This window comes from Vanellus vanellus (genome assembly GCF_965231255.1).
Source record: "Vanellus vanellus genome assembly, chromosome: Z".
In the NCBI taxonomy this organism is placed as follows: domain Eukaryota; kingdom Metazoa; phylum Chordata; class Aves; order Charadriiformes; family Charadriidae; genus Vanellus; species Vanellus vanellus.
Window position 1 is genome coordinate 34,785,217 of NC_138908.1, and position 19,522 is coordinate 34,804,738.

At 41.7% G+C, this 19,522-nt stretch overlaps 1 protein-coding gene across 1 annotated transcript in view; it reads right to left on the reverse strand.

Moving 5' to 3' along the window:
- The window catches only part of HOOK3 (hook microtubule tethering protein 3), an 81,379-nt gene extending 67,001 nt beyond the window's left edge, over positions 1–14,378 (reverse strand). Inside the window, exons 1-2 of the mRNA XM_082497968.1 lie at positions 14,222–14,378; positions 2,541–2,626 (exon numbers count right to left, since the gene is read on the reverse strand). Coding sequence (XP_082354094.1) covers positions 2,541–2,626; positions 14,222–14,278 — 143 coding nt within the window. The 5' untranslated portion in view covers positions 14,279–14,378. The remainder of the gene's footprint in view (positions 1–2,540; positions 2,627–14,221) is intronic.
- Between the last annotated feature and the right edge of the window lie 5,144 nt (positions 14,379–19,522).

Genomic DNA, 19,522 nt, shown 5'->3' on the forward strand with positions numbered 1-19,522 from the left:
GGATCCACCTGACTATGGTAAGAACAGTTTTAAACAAGGAAAAATACAACCAAACATCAAGTGACAAAGTAGTGGACTCCGTTGGCAAGCAAAGGGTGTGGGATGATATGAACAAGAGATGCCTCATAGTCAAAAAAACAGGGCTGAAATAGGATCACCCCAAGCACATGCACATAAATAAGGAAAGGCCTACAGAAAAACACTCCAGGGAAAGCTCTCATTCTGGGGAATCGAGCAAGACCAGATGCACATGTGAAGTGCCTGTGCACTACTGCATGCACTGTGGAGAACAAACAGGAAGAAACAGAGTTCTGTGTAGTTACAAGGCCACAGTCTCATTGGGATTATAAAGACATGGTAGGATGGTCATATGACAAGGTTGCTGCCGTGAATAAATACAGGCTCTTCAGGAAGAAGCAGCTGGGAAGGCAGTGAGAGGCAGATGCCCTTTGTGTGAGAGAAAAGCGCAAACGCATGAGCTCTGCCTTGGGATGGATGATGAGCCAGCTGAGAGGTTACAGGTCAGGATGACCAGGCAGACAAATATAGGTGACATTGTTAAAGGTGCCCACTACAAACTGCCTGATCAGGGTAACATCCTCATGGAAAAACTGATGAAGCATGGCCTGGGTAACTGGATAGGGAGGTGGGTTGAAAAATGGCTGAACTGCCAGGCTGAAAAGGTTATGAGTAGCAGCATAACGTCCAGCTGGAGGACAGTCCACTAGCAGCATACTCAAGGGGTCAACACTATTAATCATCTTTAACAGTGACCTAAACGATGGAACAGAGTACAAGTCTTCAGATAATACAAAACTGGAAGGAGTGTTTGATACACCTGATAGTTGTGCTGCCACTTGGAAGGACCTTGAGAGGTGAAATGGGTTGACAGGAACCTTGTGCATTTCAGCAAAATTAAGTGCAAACCAATATATCCTGAGGGCCAACTGGTTGGAAAGCAGCTTTGCAGAGAAGCAGCTTGGTAGAAACCAAGCTGACCACATTTCAGCAATGACTCTTTGTGGCAAAGGTGGCCAGCCACGTCCTGGGCTGCACTAGGAAGAGCACTGCCAGCAGGCAACGTAAGGTACTACTCAGCTCTGGTGGACCACCTCTAAAGTGCTGTGTCTTGGGCTCCTCAGTATGAGAGAGACCTGGACATACAAGGAAGCTCAGCAAAGGGCAATTAAGATGATTAACAGACTGGAGCATCTGTCACACGAGGCGAGACTGAGCGAGCTTTGTCTGTTTAACCCCAAGAAGAGAAGGCTCAGTGGAGTGTTATCAATCCTGTGTATAAATACCTGACGGTTCCTTCTTCTTTTTATTCTCGCATAATCTTCTTAGTCATGTCTGGTAAACAGACAAGAGGTAGTAGACACAAACTGAAGGAGAAGTACTTCAATCTGAACATAAAGAAAAAAGTGTCCCCTGCTTTTTTTGTTTTGGTTGGTTTTTTTTTTTGTTTTTTTGTTTGTTTGTTTTGTTTGTTTTTTTTTTTTTTTTTTAAAAACTATTCCAATTGAATATTGGAACAGGTAGCCCAGAGGGGCTATGGAGTCTCGATCCTTCCATAGACTCAGAATCTGACTGGACACAATCCTGCTTTGAGTACGTGAGTTGGATTAAACACTCCACAGATGCCTTCCAACCTCAACTATTCAAAGACTCTTTGATGCAAACCAGAAGAACTCTACAGAAAGCTGTTCATATCTATCCTGTACCTGTCCAGTCTTCATTTTCAACAAATTACATAGAAAACACTTTCTTCTGCATTTACAGTCAAGACATTACCCTCTTCACATTAAAAGGAATAAAGCAAGTCTTTTTGTAAAAATAAAGGTCTGTAGGAACTGGCATGGTCTATGAGGACTGCTGACTTCAGTAAATGCTGCTTAAACGCTGCTTAAACTCATAATGAATGAAAAAAACTTGTTTCTGCGAAAATAGGTAATTCTGCATATAGCTACATTTCAGATGCATATCTGCAGTCCCCAGAAACATTCTAGATCACACCAAGATAGTAAACTAATGCATTTTATGTTATTTAATCTTAAAGTTCAAAATAATAAAAACATTATCTAGTGTAACAGCTATTATTCTTTCACGTACTTTCAAGAATGTAGTAACTTAGCCAACAAATAAATTGACAGTTCCAGTTTATGACGGAAGTGTTACTGCATGAAATTAATTCTAACATTACTGATATACTGATTGTAGTTTCAAACAATGACCAGGACCAATACTTTACCTTCCACTGGTTCCAACTTTTTAAAAACGTTTGAATTTGTGAGCTTAGTTTTAATCCAACTTACTTTCCAGTAAGCTCACACTTGAATAAATACCTTCCTAAAACTTCCTAAAACAAAACTTTCTTTTTTCATTTAAGTCATGTTCCAGATTACAGTGCTGTCTAAGCATAGGAAAAGCCACATCTTTATGGAATACCATCCAAGTTTGAACGAAAATACACTTAAATACAGAAATGTATTGATAATAAAAATGTGTGCATTTAGTTCAGTAAACAAAAAATTTCTTACATTTTTTGAAGAACCTGGGCCATCACAACCCCATTTGTTAAATCTTCCACGGTTTGGCATGGTGCCTCAACATTAAACGTCTGGATCTGTGGGGAAAAAGGAAAAGGTTATATTCTTTTATTTTAATGTCAAGGGATTTTCAAAAGTATAAGAAATACTACCAAATAGCAAATAGAATGAAGTAAACCCCACAAATTTAGTGTACATGTTAGAAATTAAGAAGCTTTAGATTTAAGAGCAATCAAGGAAACGAACTAGTGACAGGGCTTAGCATCTTTGTTTTCACAAACTTGTAAATTTTGCTACAATTAACAGCAGTACAGTCTCCAAAAGGCAAATTGTCCACAGCGATTTCTAATTCAGAAAGTCACTGGGACATCTGTTCTCCCATTCAAGTACTTCTGGAGTGCTTCCTCAGAGCTCAAGAACTTTTGATCCCCAAGTGTAAGAAATCAGGAAAGGAGGGCAAGAGAGTGGCATGGCTGAGTCGAGACCCGCTGGTCAAACCAAAGGGCAAGAAGAAAATGTACAGGCAGTGGAAGTGGGGACAGGTATCCTGGGAAGAGTGTAGGGACGCTGCCCAGTTGTGGTGGAATGGGGTCAGGAAGTCCAAGGCGCAGCTGGAGCTGAACTTGGCAAGCGACGCAAAGAATAAGGTATGTCTACAGGTATGTCAGCCAGAAAAGGAATGTCAAAGAAAGCATACGCTCCCTGATAAGCAAGACTGGCAAACTGGTAATGATGGACAAGGAGAAAGCTGAGGTACTCAACAACTTTTTTGCCTCAGTATTCACTGGCAACCTCACACCTCAAGTGGATCGACCACAAGGCAGGGACTGGGAGAGTAAAGTTCCTCCCACTGTAAGAGAAGATCAGGTTGTGATCCCCTGAGGAACCTGAACCTACAGAAATCTATGGGACCTGATGAGATGCATTCCAAAGTCCTGAAGGAACTGGCTGGTTGGACAAGCCACTCTCCATGATATTTGAAAAGTCATGGCAGTTAGGTGAAGTCCCCAGTGACTGGGAAAAGGGAAACAATGCACCCATTTTTAAAAAGTAGGAAGGAGGACCCTGAGCACTACCGACCTTTCAGCCTCACCTCTGTGCCTGCAAAGATCATGGAACAGAGTGTCTTAGAAGCTATGCTAAGGCACATGGATGACAGGGAGGTGATTCGAGACAGCCAGCATGGCTTCACCAAGGGCAAGTCCTGCCTGACCAACCTAGTGGCCTTCTATGACGGAGTGACTACATCAGTGGACAAGGGAAGAGCTATGGATAACCTCCACTGGACTTCTGTAAGGCCTCTGACAGGGGGCCCCCCCAACATCCTTCTCTCTAAACTGGAGAGGTATGGATTTGATGGGTGGACTGTTCGGTGGATGAGGAATTGGTTGGATGATGGCATACAGAGGGTAGTGGTCAACGGCTCAATGTGCAGATGGAGATCACTAATAAGTGGTGTCCCTCAGGGGTCTGTATTGGAACCAGTACTGTTCAAATATCTTCACTGATGACATAGACAGTGGGATCGAGCACACCCTCAGCAAGTTTGCTGAGTGGTACAGTTGACATGCCTGAGGGATGGGATGGCATCCAGAGGGACCTGGACAGGCTCGAGAATTGGGCCCCTGCGAACCTCGTGAGGTACAACAAGGCCAAGTGCAAGGTCCTGCACCTGGGGCAGGGCAATCGCCAGTATCAATACCAACTAAGGAATGAAGGGATTGACAGCAGCCCTGCTGAGAAGGTCTTGAGGGTACTGGTGGATGAAAACCTGGATGAGAACCAACAATGTGCGCTCACAGCCCAGAAAGCTAACCGCATCCTCGGCTGCATCAAAAGAAGCATGCCCAGCAGGTCGAGGGAGGTGATTCTGCCCCTCTACTCCACTCTTGTGAGACCCCACCTAGACTACTGTGTCCAGCTCTGGAGTCCTCAGTATAGGAAAGACATGGACCTGTTGGAGTGGGTCCAGAGGAGGGGCACAAAAATGATCAGAGGAGCAGAGCACCTCGCCTACAAGGACAGGCTGCGAGAGTGGGGGTTATTCAGCCAAGAGAAGAGAAGGCTCTGAGGTGACCTTGTGACAGCCTTCCAGTACTTAAAGTGGGCAAACTTTTTAGCAGGGCCTGACGCAATAGGACAAGGGGTAATTCATTTGATGCAGCCCAGGATACGGTTAGCTTTCTGGGCTGAGTGCACATTGTTGGTTTATGTCCAGGTTTTCATCCACCAGTACCCTCAAGACCTTCTCTTGCCCTCCTTTCCCAATTTCTTGCACCTAATTAACTTGGCAAAATGCAGAAAATTTAATTGAAATTGCCATGCTGACAGACACCTGCTAGAAATTAAGCTGCAAAATCCAATATTCTTTCTCATAAATATTTCAGCAACCAGCATTCTTATAGAGTACAGTATCTAACTATATATAATGGTAAATTAACAAGACTAATTTAAGTTCATACCTTAGAAGTAGGCAGATTTAGTAGGCTACCAGTAATATTCTAGAACATAGAGGATGTACAGGTTTTATATGTATGTCTGTGTGCACCCACATATATTTAAGCATATATATACCTATATATACATATGATCCAGAATACTGCTAATAAAGTATTGGTTTATATGTGTATGTATGTGTACATATTATACACAAACATACACACATTTGTGTGTGTATATATAAAAATATTTTTATGTGCTTGTATACAAAGATATAGATACATGCACAGCATATATATACACCATACATATAGGAGACCTATGCAATATAAATTGCTGCTATTTTAGGAAAATTGTTATACAGAACAAGCTCATTTCTACTGGCACGAAAAAGAAGCTAATGCTAATAATATGTCCACATGAGCTTTACTTATTCTTCGACTTTGAGATGGCTCCTTCAATTGCCTTTTAGTTTTCCACTGTCAAATTGTTGACTCTAAGTCAGTTGATCCTAAAGGGAAAGACTAGCAATGAGGTGTTAGCCAGTCTGTTCCCATCACAGGTAGCTGTTAGGAAGCTCTACTTCAGGTAAAAGAAAAGGGACTCTTTATTCTATGATATGATTTGTCATTTATATCTTTCTTGGTTGGTTAATATATGCTGGCTTGCACATCCCTGAAACGTCTGCTAAATCTTGCAATCCCACTATTGATCATATTAGGAAGTATTTGAAACTTTCCGGCTTCCCACGTTGCATTTCGGATTACATAATATGCTTCTTTAATCTTTGAAAGTGACTTTTGACTGCACGTTAGCAAAATCTAGTAGAGAATATCTATCAAACTAAAAGCAGTAACAAAATTTTTCTGTGACATTTCTTTTACCTACAGAAATTCAAATTCATTCAGGTATAAAATACATACTTTTTGTCCCAGCCCTTCAGCACTGCATGAAAAGTATTGCTTATTAGATGCTTAATGTGATACTTTCATTATTCTCAAGAGGAATAGAAGTTAAATAGTTGTCCAAATAACAGGTGAAAACTGAATCCATAGATTTGGATATTACATATTCTTATGTATAATATAATCCACGTTTTCATATAAACCATAGAATCATAGAATGATTAGAGTCACAAGGGACCTTAAAGATCACCTAGTTTCAAGTCCCCTGCCATCGGGAGATCATTTTGTCCTGAATGAAGATTGCTAGGCTACTAGAAACCTGAATAGCACCATACAAATGTGACCAAATTGATCCATACTAAGATAAAGGACATGCAGCAAGGCATAGCTTCTATTTGGTGACATAAGGCAAAGCAAAGTCCATTAACTTCTTGGCTAGAGGTTAGCCAGAAAAACTTTGCATACTAGTAGTCCAAATATATACATATTTCTAATATTACTGAAACAAAGGAAAAAAAAAAAAAGTGAACACAGATGACAGCTTTCCCCTTGCAAAATACAGAAAAAGAGGAATTAAAGCCCACAACTCCACCCTCTTGCAGCTATAATTTAGATGAAAAGTACTGTCTCTATTGACAGCTTGAATAAAGAACTCTCCCCCAAAGACACAGAAGATGAATCCAAAAGCACAAAGTTCTACTGAAATATCTGCACAAACTTTCTAATCGTTCTGGAGAAACAGTCTTTCACAGGATCACAAGAGTACAAAAGACGTGGCAGCTATAAAATAGGATTCAGAGAAAGCTGGCACTAAGTTTTCACCAGGCTAAGAAATTTCACATTTAGCAGATTCTAGAACTGGTAATACAGATGTATAGTACGTGACTAAATTTAGCATATCTTGCAGTTCAGGTCTTCTCCATTTCCAGGATTTATATTTCAGCAAATATTTTCCTGAACTTCATGGAGACTATGTAGGTATTCAGAAAAAGATTTTTCAGAGGCTGACCAAATTCCATGCTTAAGGAAAGCAGGAGCCACCATGGAACAGGCTGCCATCTTCTGGCATTTTCCATAAAATAAAATCAGATAAACCATGTTGGAGTGATCAAGTCCTGCTGGGTTTTTTTCCTAACCACCAAAGGGGTAGTAGTATTGCTAGAACAACCATAATCTCTGTTGCAGTTAAACAAAAACTTATTTCTACTTATTACTATCCTGAGGTAAAACTATGGGTACCTTGCTTCCATGGCAAACAAGTTCACTCAAAGGTTTATCTTATGTAATCCAGAAATGTAGGAAAGGCTATAATCCATTTAGTACTTCGCAACTCTGCAATGAATAAAACACAGATGCTGATTTCCCAGATCTAATGGCCCCAAAACATACATCACATGGGTGTGAGTATCCACTTGTTGTATAGCTTAAGTATCTAAACTTAGCTACCCTGAGAGATTTAACTTCAAACAGTGAATGTGACTTCCACAGAGGACACAAAGCACTACACTTCCAGTGTAGTACACACTTGCAAAGAAGCTTGCTGTTAAATGGCATGGAAGAGCCCTATGAATTCTAGGGCTGAAGCACATTATCATCAGATTTACAATGCATCTTTTTGTGCAATACTTCCTCCACTACATGCACCACTCCAAAAACATTTCCTGTATGCCCCCTTTGAAAAGCTGCCATCCCTTTGTGGCTCCAGCTAGTCCACTGAAACACAACTCCTGCTTTGTATCCATTCAGAAGCTTTTGCCTGCTCCATGCAGGAGTGGAGTGCTGGCTGGAGTCCCCTCACCTTTAACCTTAGAGAGCTTTTCCCTCCACAAAAACATTCCTCCTCCTTTCCATGCTGTCTCTTGTTCATTGCCCTGAATGAAAAGTACTAACTCATAGGAATGACTAAGTCACGTATGGCAAAGTAAGGCAGTCAGGAAAACAGCACATGCATACTCTGTAGGGCAGGAAACCACTACTAGTAGGCTGGGGAAGGAGTTAATCCCTTTCCCTTTCCTACGTGGCAGGATGTGCCAGGCTGTTGGCAACAAAAGCCACAAGAAGGACACTACTACTCTCTTCCCCTCACTTGCAGCCATGCATTCCTGCCTTAACCTTGTCCTAGTGTTAGTTGCTGTGTGGCCAATAATCTCATTGTTGTTTTGTTTGGTTTTTTTGTTTTGTTTTTGTTTTGTTTTTTAATTAATGACTAGGACTTGCAAATTAAATTGGTTAGGCAACTTAGACTTAGCTCTCAAGCTGGAGCCAAACCAAAGTTAGTTAAGTTTTTCTAAACTATGACAATGCCCAAGAGTCCTCAGCTCAGCCAAGAAAGCAGATAGCAGCAAATGCAATTGAGTCTTGGGTCCCTCTTCTTCTCCCTCCCCTCCTCCACAACTTGAATGTCTGCAATTCCTCTACAGAATTCAAACACATTGCAGCAAAGACTTTTGATGGTCCAGGAAGAATAGAATGTCTTCCAGTTCAAGAGCCTTGAAATGTTCTTACAAGAAAGACAAAGATAAATTGTGAATTTTGTACAACTGACTTCATCTCTTTGAAATAACTGTTTAATTATTTCAAAAAGAAGATAGAAACAGGTTTCTCTCCTCACCTCCCACTTTAAGATTAACATGATAACAGAAAAGTTGCTTCCTTTATACTGTTCAAGGTTCACAGTTCTCAGCAGCAAAATCTGTTTCTTCTCCAAGCAACATCTCATAATCTCCCCCCCAAAAATGGGGGGGGAGGGGGGGGGGGCGTGGACCAGGAGCAGAAATTGAGCACATACTCAGTCACATGTAAATGTTTTTTCTGCAGACAACTAGCAATTGTTATAAACATACCACTGCCCTAGAGCAACTTTTCAGAAAGGAGTACATTGAAAAAAGGCAGAATTTGGAAAAAGGCCACAAAAATGAATATTGAACACTATGTCAAAATGCACACATGAAGAATAACATCTGCACCTCCAACACTTCTGTGTTCAGCCTTCCTGTTGTTGACTTAAAAGAAGGGGGGGAGGGGAATACATGCAAACTGCATCTTATTATTTTTAATTATTATATTCATATTTTGTTGGCCTTTATCACTCGCTCTATAATACAATCTTTAAGAGAAGTTTTTCTGCCTCTGCTTGACCTGTCAGGTCAAAAAATCCCTATAATTTAATAGTGGTGCTAGACACCCCAGCTCCTTCAAACATAGTGAATGATACGCTCAGAATATCACTGTCTTAGACAACTACCCCTAAAAAGGGATAGTTGACCTCTTAGTGAGAGGTCATCAAAAAATAAAAAAAAGGTTGCTTAACTTTCTGTTCTGTCACAGCAGAGACAGGGGCTGTGATCTGCCAGATACCTCAACCCATGATCCATGGCTGCTGGCAAGCTCAGTGTTTTTTCCCTTCTGAACAGCAATATATTCAAACAAAACTATCTTCTTGACTTAGTGTCATCACCAGCACAATCAACCACTCCTGAAATTTGATGTTCAAGAGGTAAGAGATGATGATGTGATGATATCATCAGAAGAAAATGAAACCCTACAACTTTGTGGTCAATGATCAAGGAATGAAAGAAGAAAGAGTTTAAACACGCTTAGCAAGTTTCCTACAATCTTTGCATCTACAAGAAACCAGACGAGTGTTTAAAACCATAGAGGCACAAGGATCAAGAACAGTATAGTCTAAAAAAAAGAGGTAGCTGGCCAGTAGGAGAAAACACAGATTTCCTAGTAAATTCCAGCATTCGATCCTCTCTGAAAAGGGTGCGTACAAAGCATTTACAAGCAGCCTTCTTGAGGAATCAAAATCTGTTTCAGCACTTGCTCACATGGTCTCTACATTTCAAATTAACACAGGCAAATCCTTCCAGCTGGGGATAGGCCGGCTGCCACACAGAAGACTGCGAAATTTTTCAGTCAAAAAGGAGAAAGGTCAAAGGACTGATACCACATAAATGGCCAGACTGATATTAAAGTGGAGGGTGCTGAAACAGGGGCCTTGTACAGTGTTTATAAAATCCTTGCTTATCATAAAAGTTATAACAAGCCTACCACAGAAACTATATTTGGCCTTAAGGGATGGAAGACAAGGCAAGCAAGATGCATCTTGGTGGAGGCAGCACAAAGCAAATTAAGACATATTTATCATAATGAAGGAAAGAAAGTTCATGACGTTTCCACAGCAATCTGCTACTTATAAACAGAGAGCAGTGACCTCTTTGAGAAAGCCTGCTGTTTACATGCCAATGCTAAACAGTCTTTTCAGTATCATATCTTAGTTCTATGTTAAAAAAGAAAATTTATCAGATTACATAGCAAAAGCCTGTAGACACCACACTGATTTCAGGTATAGACATATTAAAGTGTAAATGCCACATGCACATTTGACAGTTCTCCATGTTTTAAGAAATGACTCAGTGATGTATCTGCATTAAAAGCACTCCTGACACTACCCACAAGGTGAAAACAAATTTAACCCCCCCCCCATGTGTTCATATGTGGACAAGGCATAAGTTTTAAACAGAAAAGATGCTGTGAATCTGTATTACATATGCTGAAACAATTTTAGTATCATTGCAGGTTTACCTCACAGCCACATTTTTCTAAATTGCTTTGGCTGCAGCGCAGCTTGGATAACCATACCACAGTGCCCAGAATAGTCTCAGAAGAGGCTTCTGGGAGATTTTTGGTAGAGTAATAATTCTGCAATTACAGTAGGCTGCAAATGCTGCTAAAGTATAAATATCAGCTTTGAGATGTCAGTAGTTGGGCTCCAGCCCTTCTCTCAGTTTCACTTGAGTTGCCACCACCCTGGGTACCTCAAAATAACATCATGGTCACCTGCTAAAGTTGTAGGAAGCAAAAGCTCTCCCAGCTGTTTAACAACCTGAAAAGAAATTATTCAGGAACCTGAGAATTACACCCCAATCTAGAGCATAACAACAAAAGTGGGGGCACTTGTGTGAAATATTAAAGAATAAAACAAAAGGTATTCACAGGTAAGCAGTTTGCTCCACCTTAAAGATACCAGAATAGGAATTGCAGGCATGCAAAGTAAAAGGCTTGAGGGATATTCTCATTCAGTATAATCATGAGTTGGCAGAAGGAGGAGCAGTTTTATCTCACCCTACATCCATCTGAGCAAACATTCAGTTTAGGCTGATCAGGTTCTCATACTTGTGCACAGCCTTATCTACTCCCCTTAAAACACAGACAAACCAGTTCAAGTACTTCTATATGAATGTGCAGCAAGCAATCTGGGAGGTTAAACCAGTTCTTAAGAACAGCCAGCTTCTCTGGCATAAAGGAAAAGACTGGCCATCCCAGGTACGCATAAACTGCAATTAAGACAGATCTATTCTCCCATCTAAATAAACAGTTTCCCAGGAATGATTATGGGACTTGAGTGAAAGCCAGGCAAAAAAAGCATCTTGTTTATACAGCTAGTTTCACTCATAACTAAAATCTTCTTTGCCTCTTTTGCAAATTTCATGTATTTCTTTTTTTTTTTTTTTTTTTTACAGTCTGTTTCAAAGCCACATTTACACAAAAATACTGAAATTGTAAAAATAACCCATAATTCCACACATTCATCTAAGAAATGTGTTGACTAATTCTAATGTCGTTTAAAAAGTTTTTACTAATATTTCTGCTAACCAAAAAAAGATACAGCTGGTTTCTTCATTAGCTCAATATCTGAGAGGGTGCAAAAGTTAGAAATATAAAAGGATATGCATGGACTATTACTACAGATAGGACGAGACTCCACTGGATAGGTATAGTTTGGGACAGAATACTAAATACTGCTCAAACATGATGCCACAAGACTTTTTCTGTTGCTGTGATTTCTCTCTCTAAGCTTTTCATTTTTATATCTACTTTTCCGGGACAGCTTTCTGTGCCAAGGTAATTCTATTTCCACTGGTTTAGCTTTTCTAAGAAAGTGCAAATTATTTTCAAGGGTAACAGTAAAGTTTGCCGCTCAACAAATCAATTTCCTCGACTACCAACCTCAAACATGGCAAGGAAAAACAAACAAGCAAAAAAAAAACCAAAAAAAAATAATCACTGCTAGTTCTTTCTCCTATTTTTTTTTTTGTTTAACACAAGAAAATCAGTGGTCATTTTCAGACAGACTTCACATAGATACACTTGTCCTCTTCACCTCCACAAACAAGAACAAGTGACTCTTATTTTATTTTTCCGTCAAGACTAATCCAACTTCCACTGCATGTGAACATGTCCAGAAGTTGAAAAAAAACCTTCTGAACACATTAAGCCACTGGTTTGTACTATATTTGTCTGTATAAAGAATTTGTTTGGGGAACAGGGAAGTAGTCACTGCCTTTTGACTCTGCATTTTGTGATCTCCTTTACCATCCAGCAAAAACCTTAACCTTATGAAGTTTTAAAAACAACTTTATTGAAATATTAACACATAAAAATCAAATTTGAACAGAATGCTTAAATAACAGAATGTTGGAATGCTTTTAGTTCTGAAATCTTTTCAGACTTGACAAAGGGTTCTGCACAGATACTATAATTCAACGAAATATTCTCAAGTCATTAACAATTTTGTCCAACCTGCAATTCGATAACAGGAAGAATCAACAGTTCAAATCACTCCTAACAGGCCAACACCAAACAAGAGAAAATTCAATCTCTTTCATTCTGCAGCAGCTTACGTGTTTCGAGTACAGTAGTCTCATATGCAAAGGAAAGAGCTAGTCTGTTGGTTACTTGGAAATCTAGGGAGTTAGGAATGCATTGGGACTACAAACACTTGCTAAGTAAGCTTTCAAGCTTATGCTTCTCCCATTGACACAACTGCTTTACTGTCAGAGAGCGCAAGACAAACTTATCTAAAACAGGTAAAATGAAACCACATGGAAACCAGCAGCATATAGCAACATATCTTCCTCCACATCCCCCAGTAAGCCTTCCTCTTTCTCCTAGCATTGAGCCTCTTACTCAGCCTTTCTTTGCCAGGATTCACACACATTGACTTCCTCATGAATTCTATGGGTAAAAGGACTTTCATTCTCAACACCTGAAAAAGACAGTACTGGAAGCCAAATGCAGGTCAAGTAGCCAGCCGCAACAAAGATGCAAAGACTGGCAGGAATGTGAAGGAAAGAGAAACTGGGTTACTTATTCCAGACCTCTATGAAGCACTGGGGCACGCTCTTCCCCAAAACCTCTGCCTTCTGTACTTTCCTGCACACCTCTATCACTGAATTTCCCTTGCTCATACTCTTTTGACTTTCACAGAGAAACCTAATCTGTCATTCTCCAGTAACTTACTCATCACTACCACAGCTTTAGCCAGCTCTAACCTTGCACAGACTAAATGTCTAAAAGAGAAAAATCTCTGTTTCTCTTCAACAATCAGTTGTACTCCAGAGTTTCACATAGTGTGTATTTCCTTGGCAATTTTGCTAACGGAGGGAGAAAAAAAAACCCAGCCCCCAACACAAATCTAGTGATTCCAAACAGCTAACCAATAAACCAGCTGCTACAGAAATACAAATTTCATGGTGATATTACAGTCAATGCTCAAACTATGGGGTAGCTGCAAACCCAGGTTCAACATCCACTACGTTTTGGCTGCTCTGTTAATGATGGCACACCCTGAAGATGTTTATGGACCAAGCTCTGAACATTAAAACTGGAAAAGGTAATTCTTATGTTGATACTGTATTATCTTCGACTTCACAGGTGAATTTTGTCTCTCTAGGCTCAAGCACTACTTAAAAATACAGAGAAAGAAACAGACGAACATAAAGTTTCTAGTTATAAAGCCTGGCTAGCGCAGCTGGCAGGTTAGAAAAACGCGGCACTGACACACCGGAGCCATGTCAGGATGGGCGCAGGGGACGGACCGAAGCTACGGGCAGCACCTTGCCCGCCAAGCCCGAGCGCACGACGGGGGGCGGGGGGCGCACCTGGACGCGCTTCCTCTGGCCGCGCCGGCGCAGGCCCCGGCCCTCCCGCCTTGCCCGTCGCGGCGCCGCGGGGCGCCGGTTCCTTTGTTCCCCCGACGCGGGGATAGAGCTAAGGCGGCGGAGGCCCTCCCCGGGCAACCCCCTGACCGCCTGCCCCGCCGCGGCTAGACGAGGCGGGGCAGGTCCGCCAGGGCTCCGCCAACCCCAGCCGCGCTGGAGCCGGCCCGAGCCCCAGGGCGCGGCCCGGGTAGGGGCTGGCGAAGCGAGGCGAGGCCCCTTTCTCTCCCGCCGGCGCAGGGCCAGGGCGGGGACGGGCGCACGGAGCCGCGTCCCTGCCAGGCGGCCCAACTGCGGGCGGCGGCCTGGCGGCCGCGGCACTCACCCAGGTGAGGAGGCTCTCCCCCAGCTCGGCCCGCTCCAGGCTCTCCACGTTGAACATGGCGGGGCACGGCGGAAGGACTAACGGCCGCGGCCGGGTCGGGTCGGGTCAGGTCAGGTCAGTACCGCCGGCACCTCTCCTCTTCCCGTCCCGTCCCGTCCCCTCCTGGGCCGCGGCGTCGACACGTCAGAGCGACCTAACAGGAACCACCCGTGCGCGCCTGCGCCGGGCGGAGGAGACGACGAGACGCAACGCAGCGAGGCGCCGTAACGCTGCCGGGGGGCGGGGCCGCGGCTGGTGGCGAGGGTCGCGCGCGCCGGGAGTTGAGGTACCGCCGCGCCCCTCCCCGCGCCGCTGAGGGGAAGGGGCGGGGGCGGGGGCGGGGGTTCTCCTCCCCCCGCTCTGCCATAGCCGGCCGGGGGGGCAGGGATTGTCGGCCCGTGGGGGGTGTCAGCGGCGCCGTGGCCCTCTGCCTCGTCGCTCGCGTCTCTTCCGGTCCGGCCTGGTTCAGTTGGTGTTCGGCGTGGCGGTGTCTAACCCCGGTGCCGGAGGTGGCAGCGGGCGGGGTCTAGCGCTGCGGCGAGGCGAGGCGAGGCGCGGTGCGGTGCGGTCTGCTGCAGGCCGTGGAGGCCCTAGTACGCCGCCGAGCCCCCCGAGGCGTGCTGGTGGGGGGCCGCAGCCCTCCACGGGGTCTGCCCACTTCTCCCGGCCGTGTGTGCCCTTGGCTGTCGCTGCGCAGGCCGGTGGCAGGTAGGAGCTAGTTGGGAGGGTCTTTGGTAGAGACGGGAGGGACCCGCAGCAGCACCCTGAGCCCCGGCTGCCCCGGCTTGGGGACCGTGGGCTTGTCAGGACGCTGCACCCACAGACATTCTCTTGCTTGTAAGTGATATGGCTTGGCTTGTGGTCAGAGCAGCCTCCGCAGGGTTTTCTTGTCTTTTTGGAGTAGAAAGTGACTAACTTTGTCTCAGCAAAACTCGTTGTAGTAAAAAATAATTGACGTAAAATAAAAGTTACTTATTTAGTATTAGCTGCAGGTAATGCGGTTAGTTTTTCATTTCAAAGACAAGGTTTGTGTTTCATGCATGGCCAGAGTCGCTCTGCATCCTTACTGCCCCAGCCAGAGTAGCCTCTTCATCATGCTACAAAGACATTACCTGAAGAGTTCAAGAAACTCCTCAGTAGTCAGTTGAATTTTGGCCTATCCAAAGTTTGCAATGAGAATGGTGGGCATCATAATAAGCTGTACAGTTCCCACCAGTCAGCAACTGACCTGACTTGCAACAATACGGAGTAGCAAGCACAGTGCACTGATACCAGTTGAGAGTTGGATAAGCAACCAAGAAACGAAGGCTTGCGGATCCAGTAGCTGTCACTTTGTTCCTGTTTTCTCACGGTTGCTCCATTAAATAAGTTAGTAGCATGGACAAATTCTGAGTGTTCCTTTACGTCAACCTGTTTTGAATTAAATTGTATTGTAAAAGCTATGAAAATTCTCAAGTTTTCCCAGTAAAGTACCTTCTCACTGATCTCATTGTACAACCTGCTGTTTTCATTTTTAAGTTATTAATTTGATCTCTCTTTGTTTAAAGGTAGCTTTCATGTTCAGGAATGAGTTGAAAAGTCTTAGAAAGCTCTGTAAGCTGCATAACTATAACTTTCCATTCCAGGTTTTAATGTGTACTTTATGCTATACCCTTGGTACTTTTGACAGGTATATTTCAGTGTTTAAGATTTTCTGCCACATCTTCCTTAATGTACCCATTTCCCACTCTGCTTTGCCTACTGTCATGATGTGTATTTCATTGATGCAAACAAATACAGTCATGCTTTTTTTCTTGCTTTCCATTTTAGATGTGAGGTTGTGTACGGCAGCATTGCTTTCTACAATAAAGAATTCTTGGGCACTTTTCTTAGAAGAGATTTAAAGCCTTTTAACGCATAGCTGAAGTATTACCATATTTCAGTAAACATTACTATAATTGAGTTACATTATTTACTTTCTCTTCCCGTCCAATCAAAAAAGTCAGATATCCAAACTGAACGCTCTTTCTCATGTTCCTATCTATGCATATGAATGCAGTTCCACTCTCTGTTTATTTTAGAAGTCTATACCTTTCAGCATGTTTTCAGCCTTTTAAAGTGAAAGACTTTGTTGGGAATCTGGTGTCACCCAGACAAATATTCCAAATAATAATGCTATACAGACCATTGAATTTGTGTTTTTGCTTCAAGCCATCAACATAGTTTCAGGCTCATGAGAAAAATGATTGGAGGCTTTTTGTTTTCCCAGTAGAATGGTGTATTAACTTGGGATTATTTTCCCTTACAGAATTGCATCTGGAGTTCGCATCTGTAGTATTTTTAATTTGCAAAGCATAATTCCACCAGCAAAAGCAAACTATCTACTTTCTTTTTTATCTCTTTAGGAAAAAAAAATGTGTCTCAGAGACTGCTGACCTCAGACCTTGCAGAGACCTGCTTTACCAGGCAAGTGCTTCAGTTGGTCAGTTCTTAAGGTACATTGAACAAAATTATTGGTTGCCTACTGAACTTGCCCTCTCCCCTGCTTTGGCAAGACTCTTCAGGTTTTTTCCTTTCTCTTTTGCAAAGAGCATGCATGCACATAAATGTAGTCAGAATAGTCCTGAAAGCAAAGGTAGTTCATAGTGAACGGAGAACCAAATGTGATACAGCTGAATTTGGCTATAATTTTGCTGTACCAACTGAGCTGATTTGTGACTCCAGAGTTGCTGATAACTCATAATAATGCTATATTAACAGACTGCATGAAATCCTAGTAAGATATTCCCAAATATTTTTTAAGTCTTCTCACAGAATGTATCTTGTCAGCTTGTATGTTGCTATATTTGTTTGGGTTTTTTTTTTAATTTCCTTAATAAATGTGCCCTTTGGGTGCTCTCCTGGTTTTTAAAACATATGGAGACACTTAATACTAGAAATATTGTGTGTGCTTTATTCAAGTAAGACTATGCTCACAAAAATGAAAAGCTAATAAATCCTGTTTCCTCAAAACCACTTTTTCTGAGTATACTGTCTGTTGTTTCCCTTATTTCTGTTTTGTAATGTTACATATGTCTACACTGCTATTTCAAAGCCGGACTTCAGTACACTAAAGTACCGGGATAAAATGTATCAGTTCAGGATTTACCTGATTTAGGAGCTAGGCTAATAAACTTGTGCTAGAGTCTTCAGTGCTGTTTATACATTTACTGTTCATCATGTGTGCTTAATGCCTGCTGTTGTTAATGCCTTCTGAATGCGGTCTAGGCATGCCTTTGAGCTCTTCGTGAGGCAGAGTAAAAATAACTGTAGGATCCAGTTTGCGGGGTAAAATCCATTCACAAACTCCAATTCTCAACCATAGACAGTGGCCATGACCTGCTGCTACTCTGAAGTAGGAAGTAATTAGATAACTTCTAATGAGAGAGAGATCAATTATTGCCCAACATTTAAGAATTTTTGTCTATTTGGGGAATTTATGTCTGTTTTTCTCTTAAATTAAAGAAAACCACTGAATTTATGCCTTATATATTTCAGTATCAGCTAATATGTGTGCAGGAGGTGGGTTACAGAATAAATACTCTCTATTTTAGTATACTTAAATTCTTAAAAGTTGATTTCTGTTATCTAAAATAGGTCAGTCTTATTAGAAAACTGTTGATACAAATGAAACTTTTTTTTTTTCTTCCTTACACCATGGAAGAAAATTTTGAGGAGTTAAAGCCTTTTTGGTCTTAAAAAAATGTGACTCGGTATTTTACTAGTTGGAGAGGACTTTGCTTATCCTGGAAAACACACAATCTCTACAAATTAAGCACCGTTTTTAAGGAGAGGGGTAATGCTTCTGCAGGTGAAAGGTATTCTGACTTGTTCTGACTTGCATCCTGGCCCACCACCACTGTCTTCGTTCTATAGTTTTTTCAAGCACTGAGGGTGGTTGCTAGTACTGCATCAAGAAGAAAATACTAAAAATAAAAATGAAGTTTTTAAAAAAATCAAAACCGAAAAAAGAAAACAAAAACTCAAACCCAGTTGTTCTAATCCAGTTCACTCCCAGCCTATCCCTGAGAGGACACATTGTTATTGAATGTATCTTTTCAGATGTTGAGCAAATCCTACAGTGCTCTCAAAGTCAATAAAATGTTGCTCTTAGTTACTAATTTGTATCTCACAGAAGTATTGCTTCTTTGTTATCTCATTGTTTACTTCTCCCACATGAAGATAGCCTCTTAGGGCTTTTTCACTATGCTTGCATATTCTCTTGGTGTGGGCGCTAAAATCTCTGTAGTTTTGAGAGGATATTAGCATATGGTACTTTCCAGATAAACTTGGAAAAGTTCAAATATTTCAGAAAGCTATGGGGATATTGTGATTTTGGATAGCTGGCACCAAGTGTTTAATATATCATTGCAAACACTGGATTGTTTTTTGTTGCTTTCTGAATCACGGCATGGGCTGTTGTTCTAGCTGTGCTGTATGTTGAACATTGAAAGTCTTCATAATACTTCTTAAATCTCAAAAATGAAGAAATAATACATCCACACTAGTGTATGCACTCATGCCCTCATATTTCAGTGTGATCTATATGAGTTTCCAAGAATAAAAGACATTGTAATCACAGTATTGCTCGTTATGGTTCTCCTTTTTTTGGCATAAACCTGCATGCGTTGTTCATACTTAACTATAGAGGAGAAATGTTACTTTTAAAGCCTGCAGTTTCTTAATTGAAACGTAAGTAAATCAGTGTTGCTTTCTGTCAGTGATCAGTCTCAGAAAAACTGATAATAAACAAGGTTATTTTTTGTTCAGTTAGTCTGTGACAGTTTTTACAAACGATAAATTCCATTCCTTTCTATTTCCAAGCATTTTGCAGACAGTTCAGTCAGAGGTTGTTTACATTCTGTAGCTATCAAGAATCCTAATGCAGATAAACTTGATCCCAGTCTAAGTACTGTGCTGCAAAGTCCAGCTGTAACGTAGCTAGCCCAAGTGGAACAAAGGAGTAACTCCTGTCTTTTTTCCCCTCACTGAGCAGTCATATTGTTTTACTTCATGTTAGTTTCAAGATGAGATAAAATGAAACTGGAAATAAAGTTTTGGGCTCTTTAGTTGTTGGTTATAATGTCGGGAAAAGGCCCAGCATTTTTGACAGATTTTTAAATTTTGCAGCTGATACTTCTAACATTCTGAAGTTGATTGTATAAATCCCAGTTTTGATGTGAGTATTGTTAGATGTGGTTTGGTTTTCATCCCCTAGTTGGAACACAGGGTGGGGTTATGCTT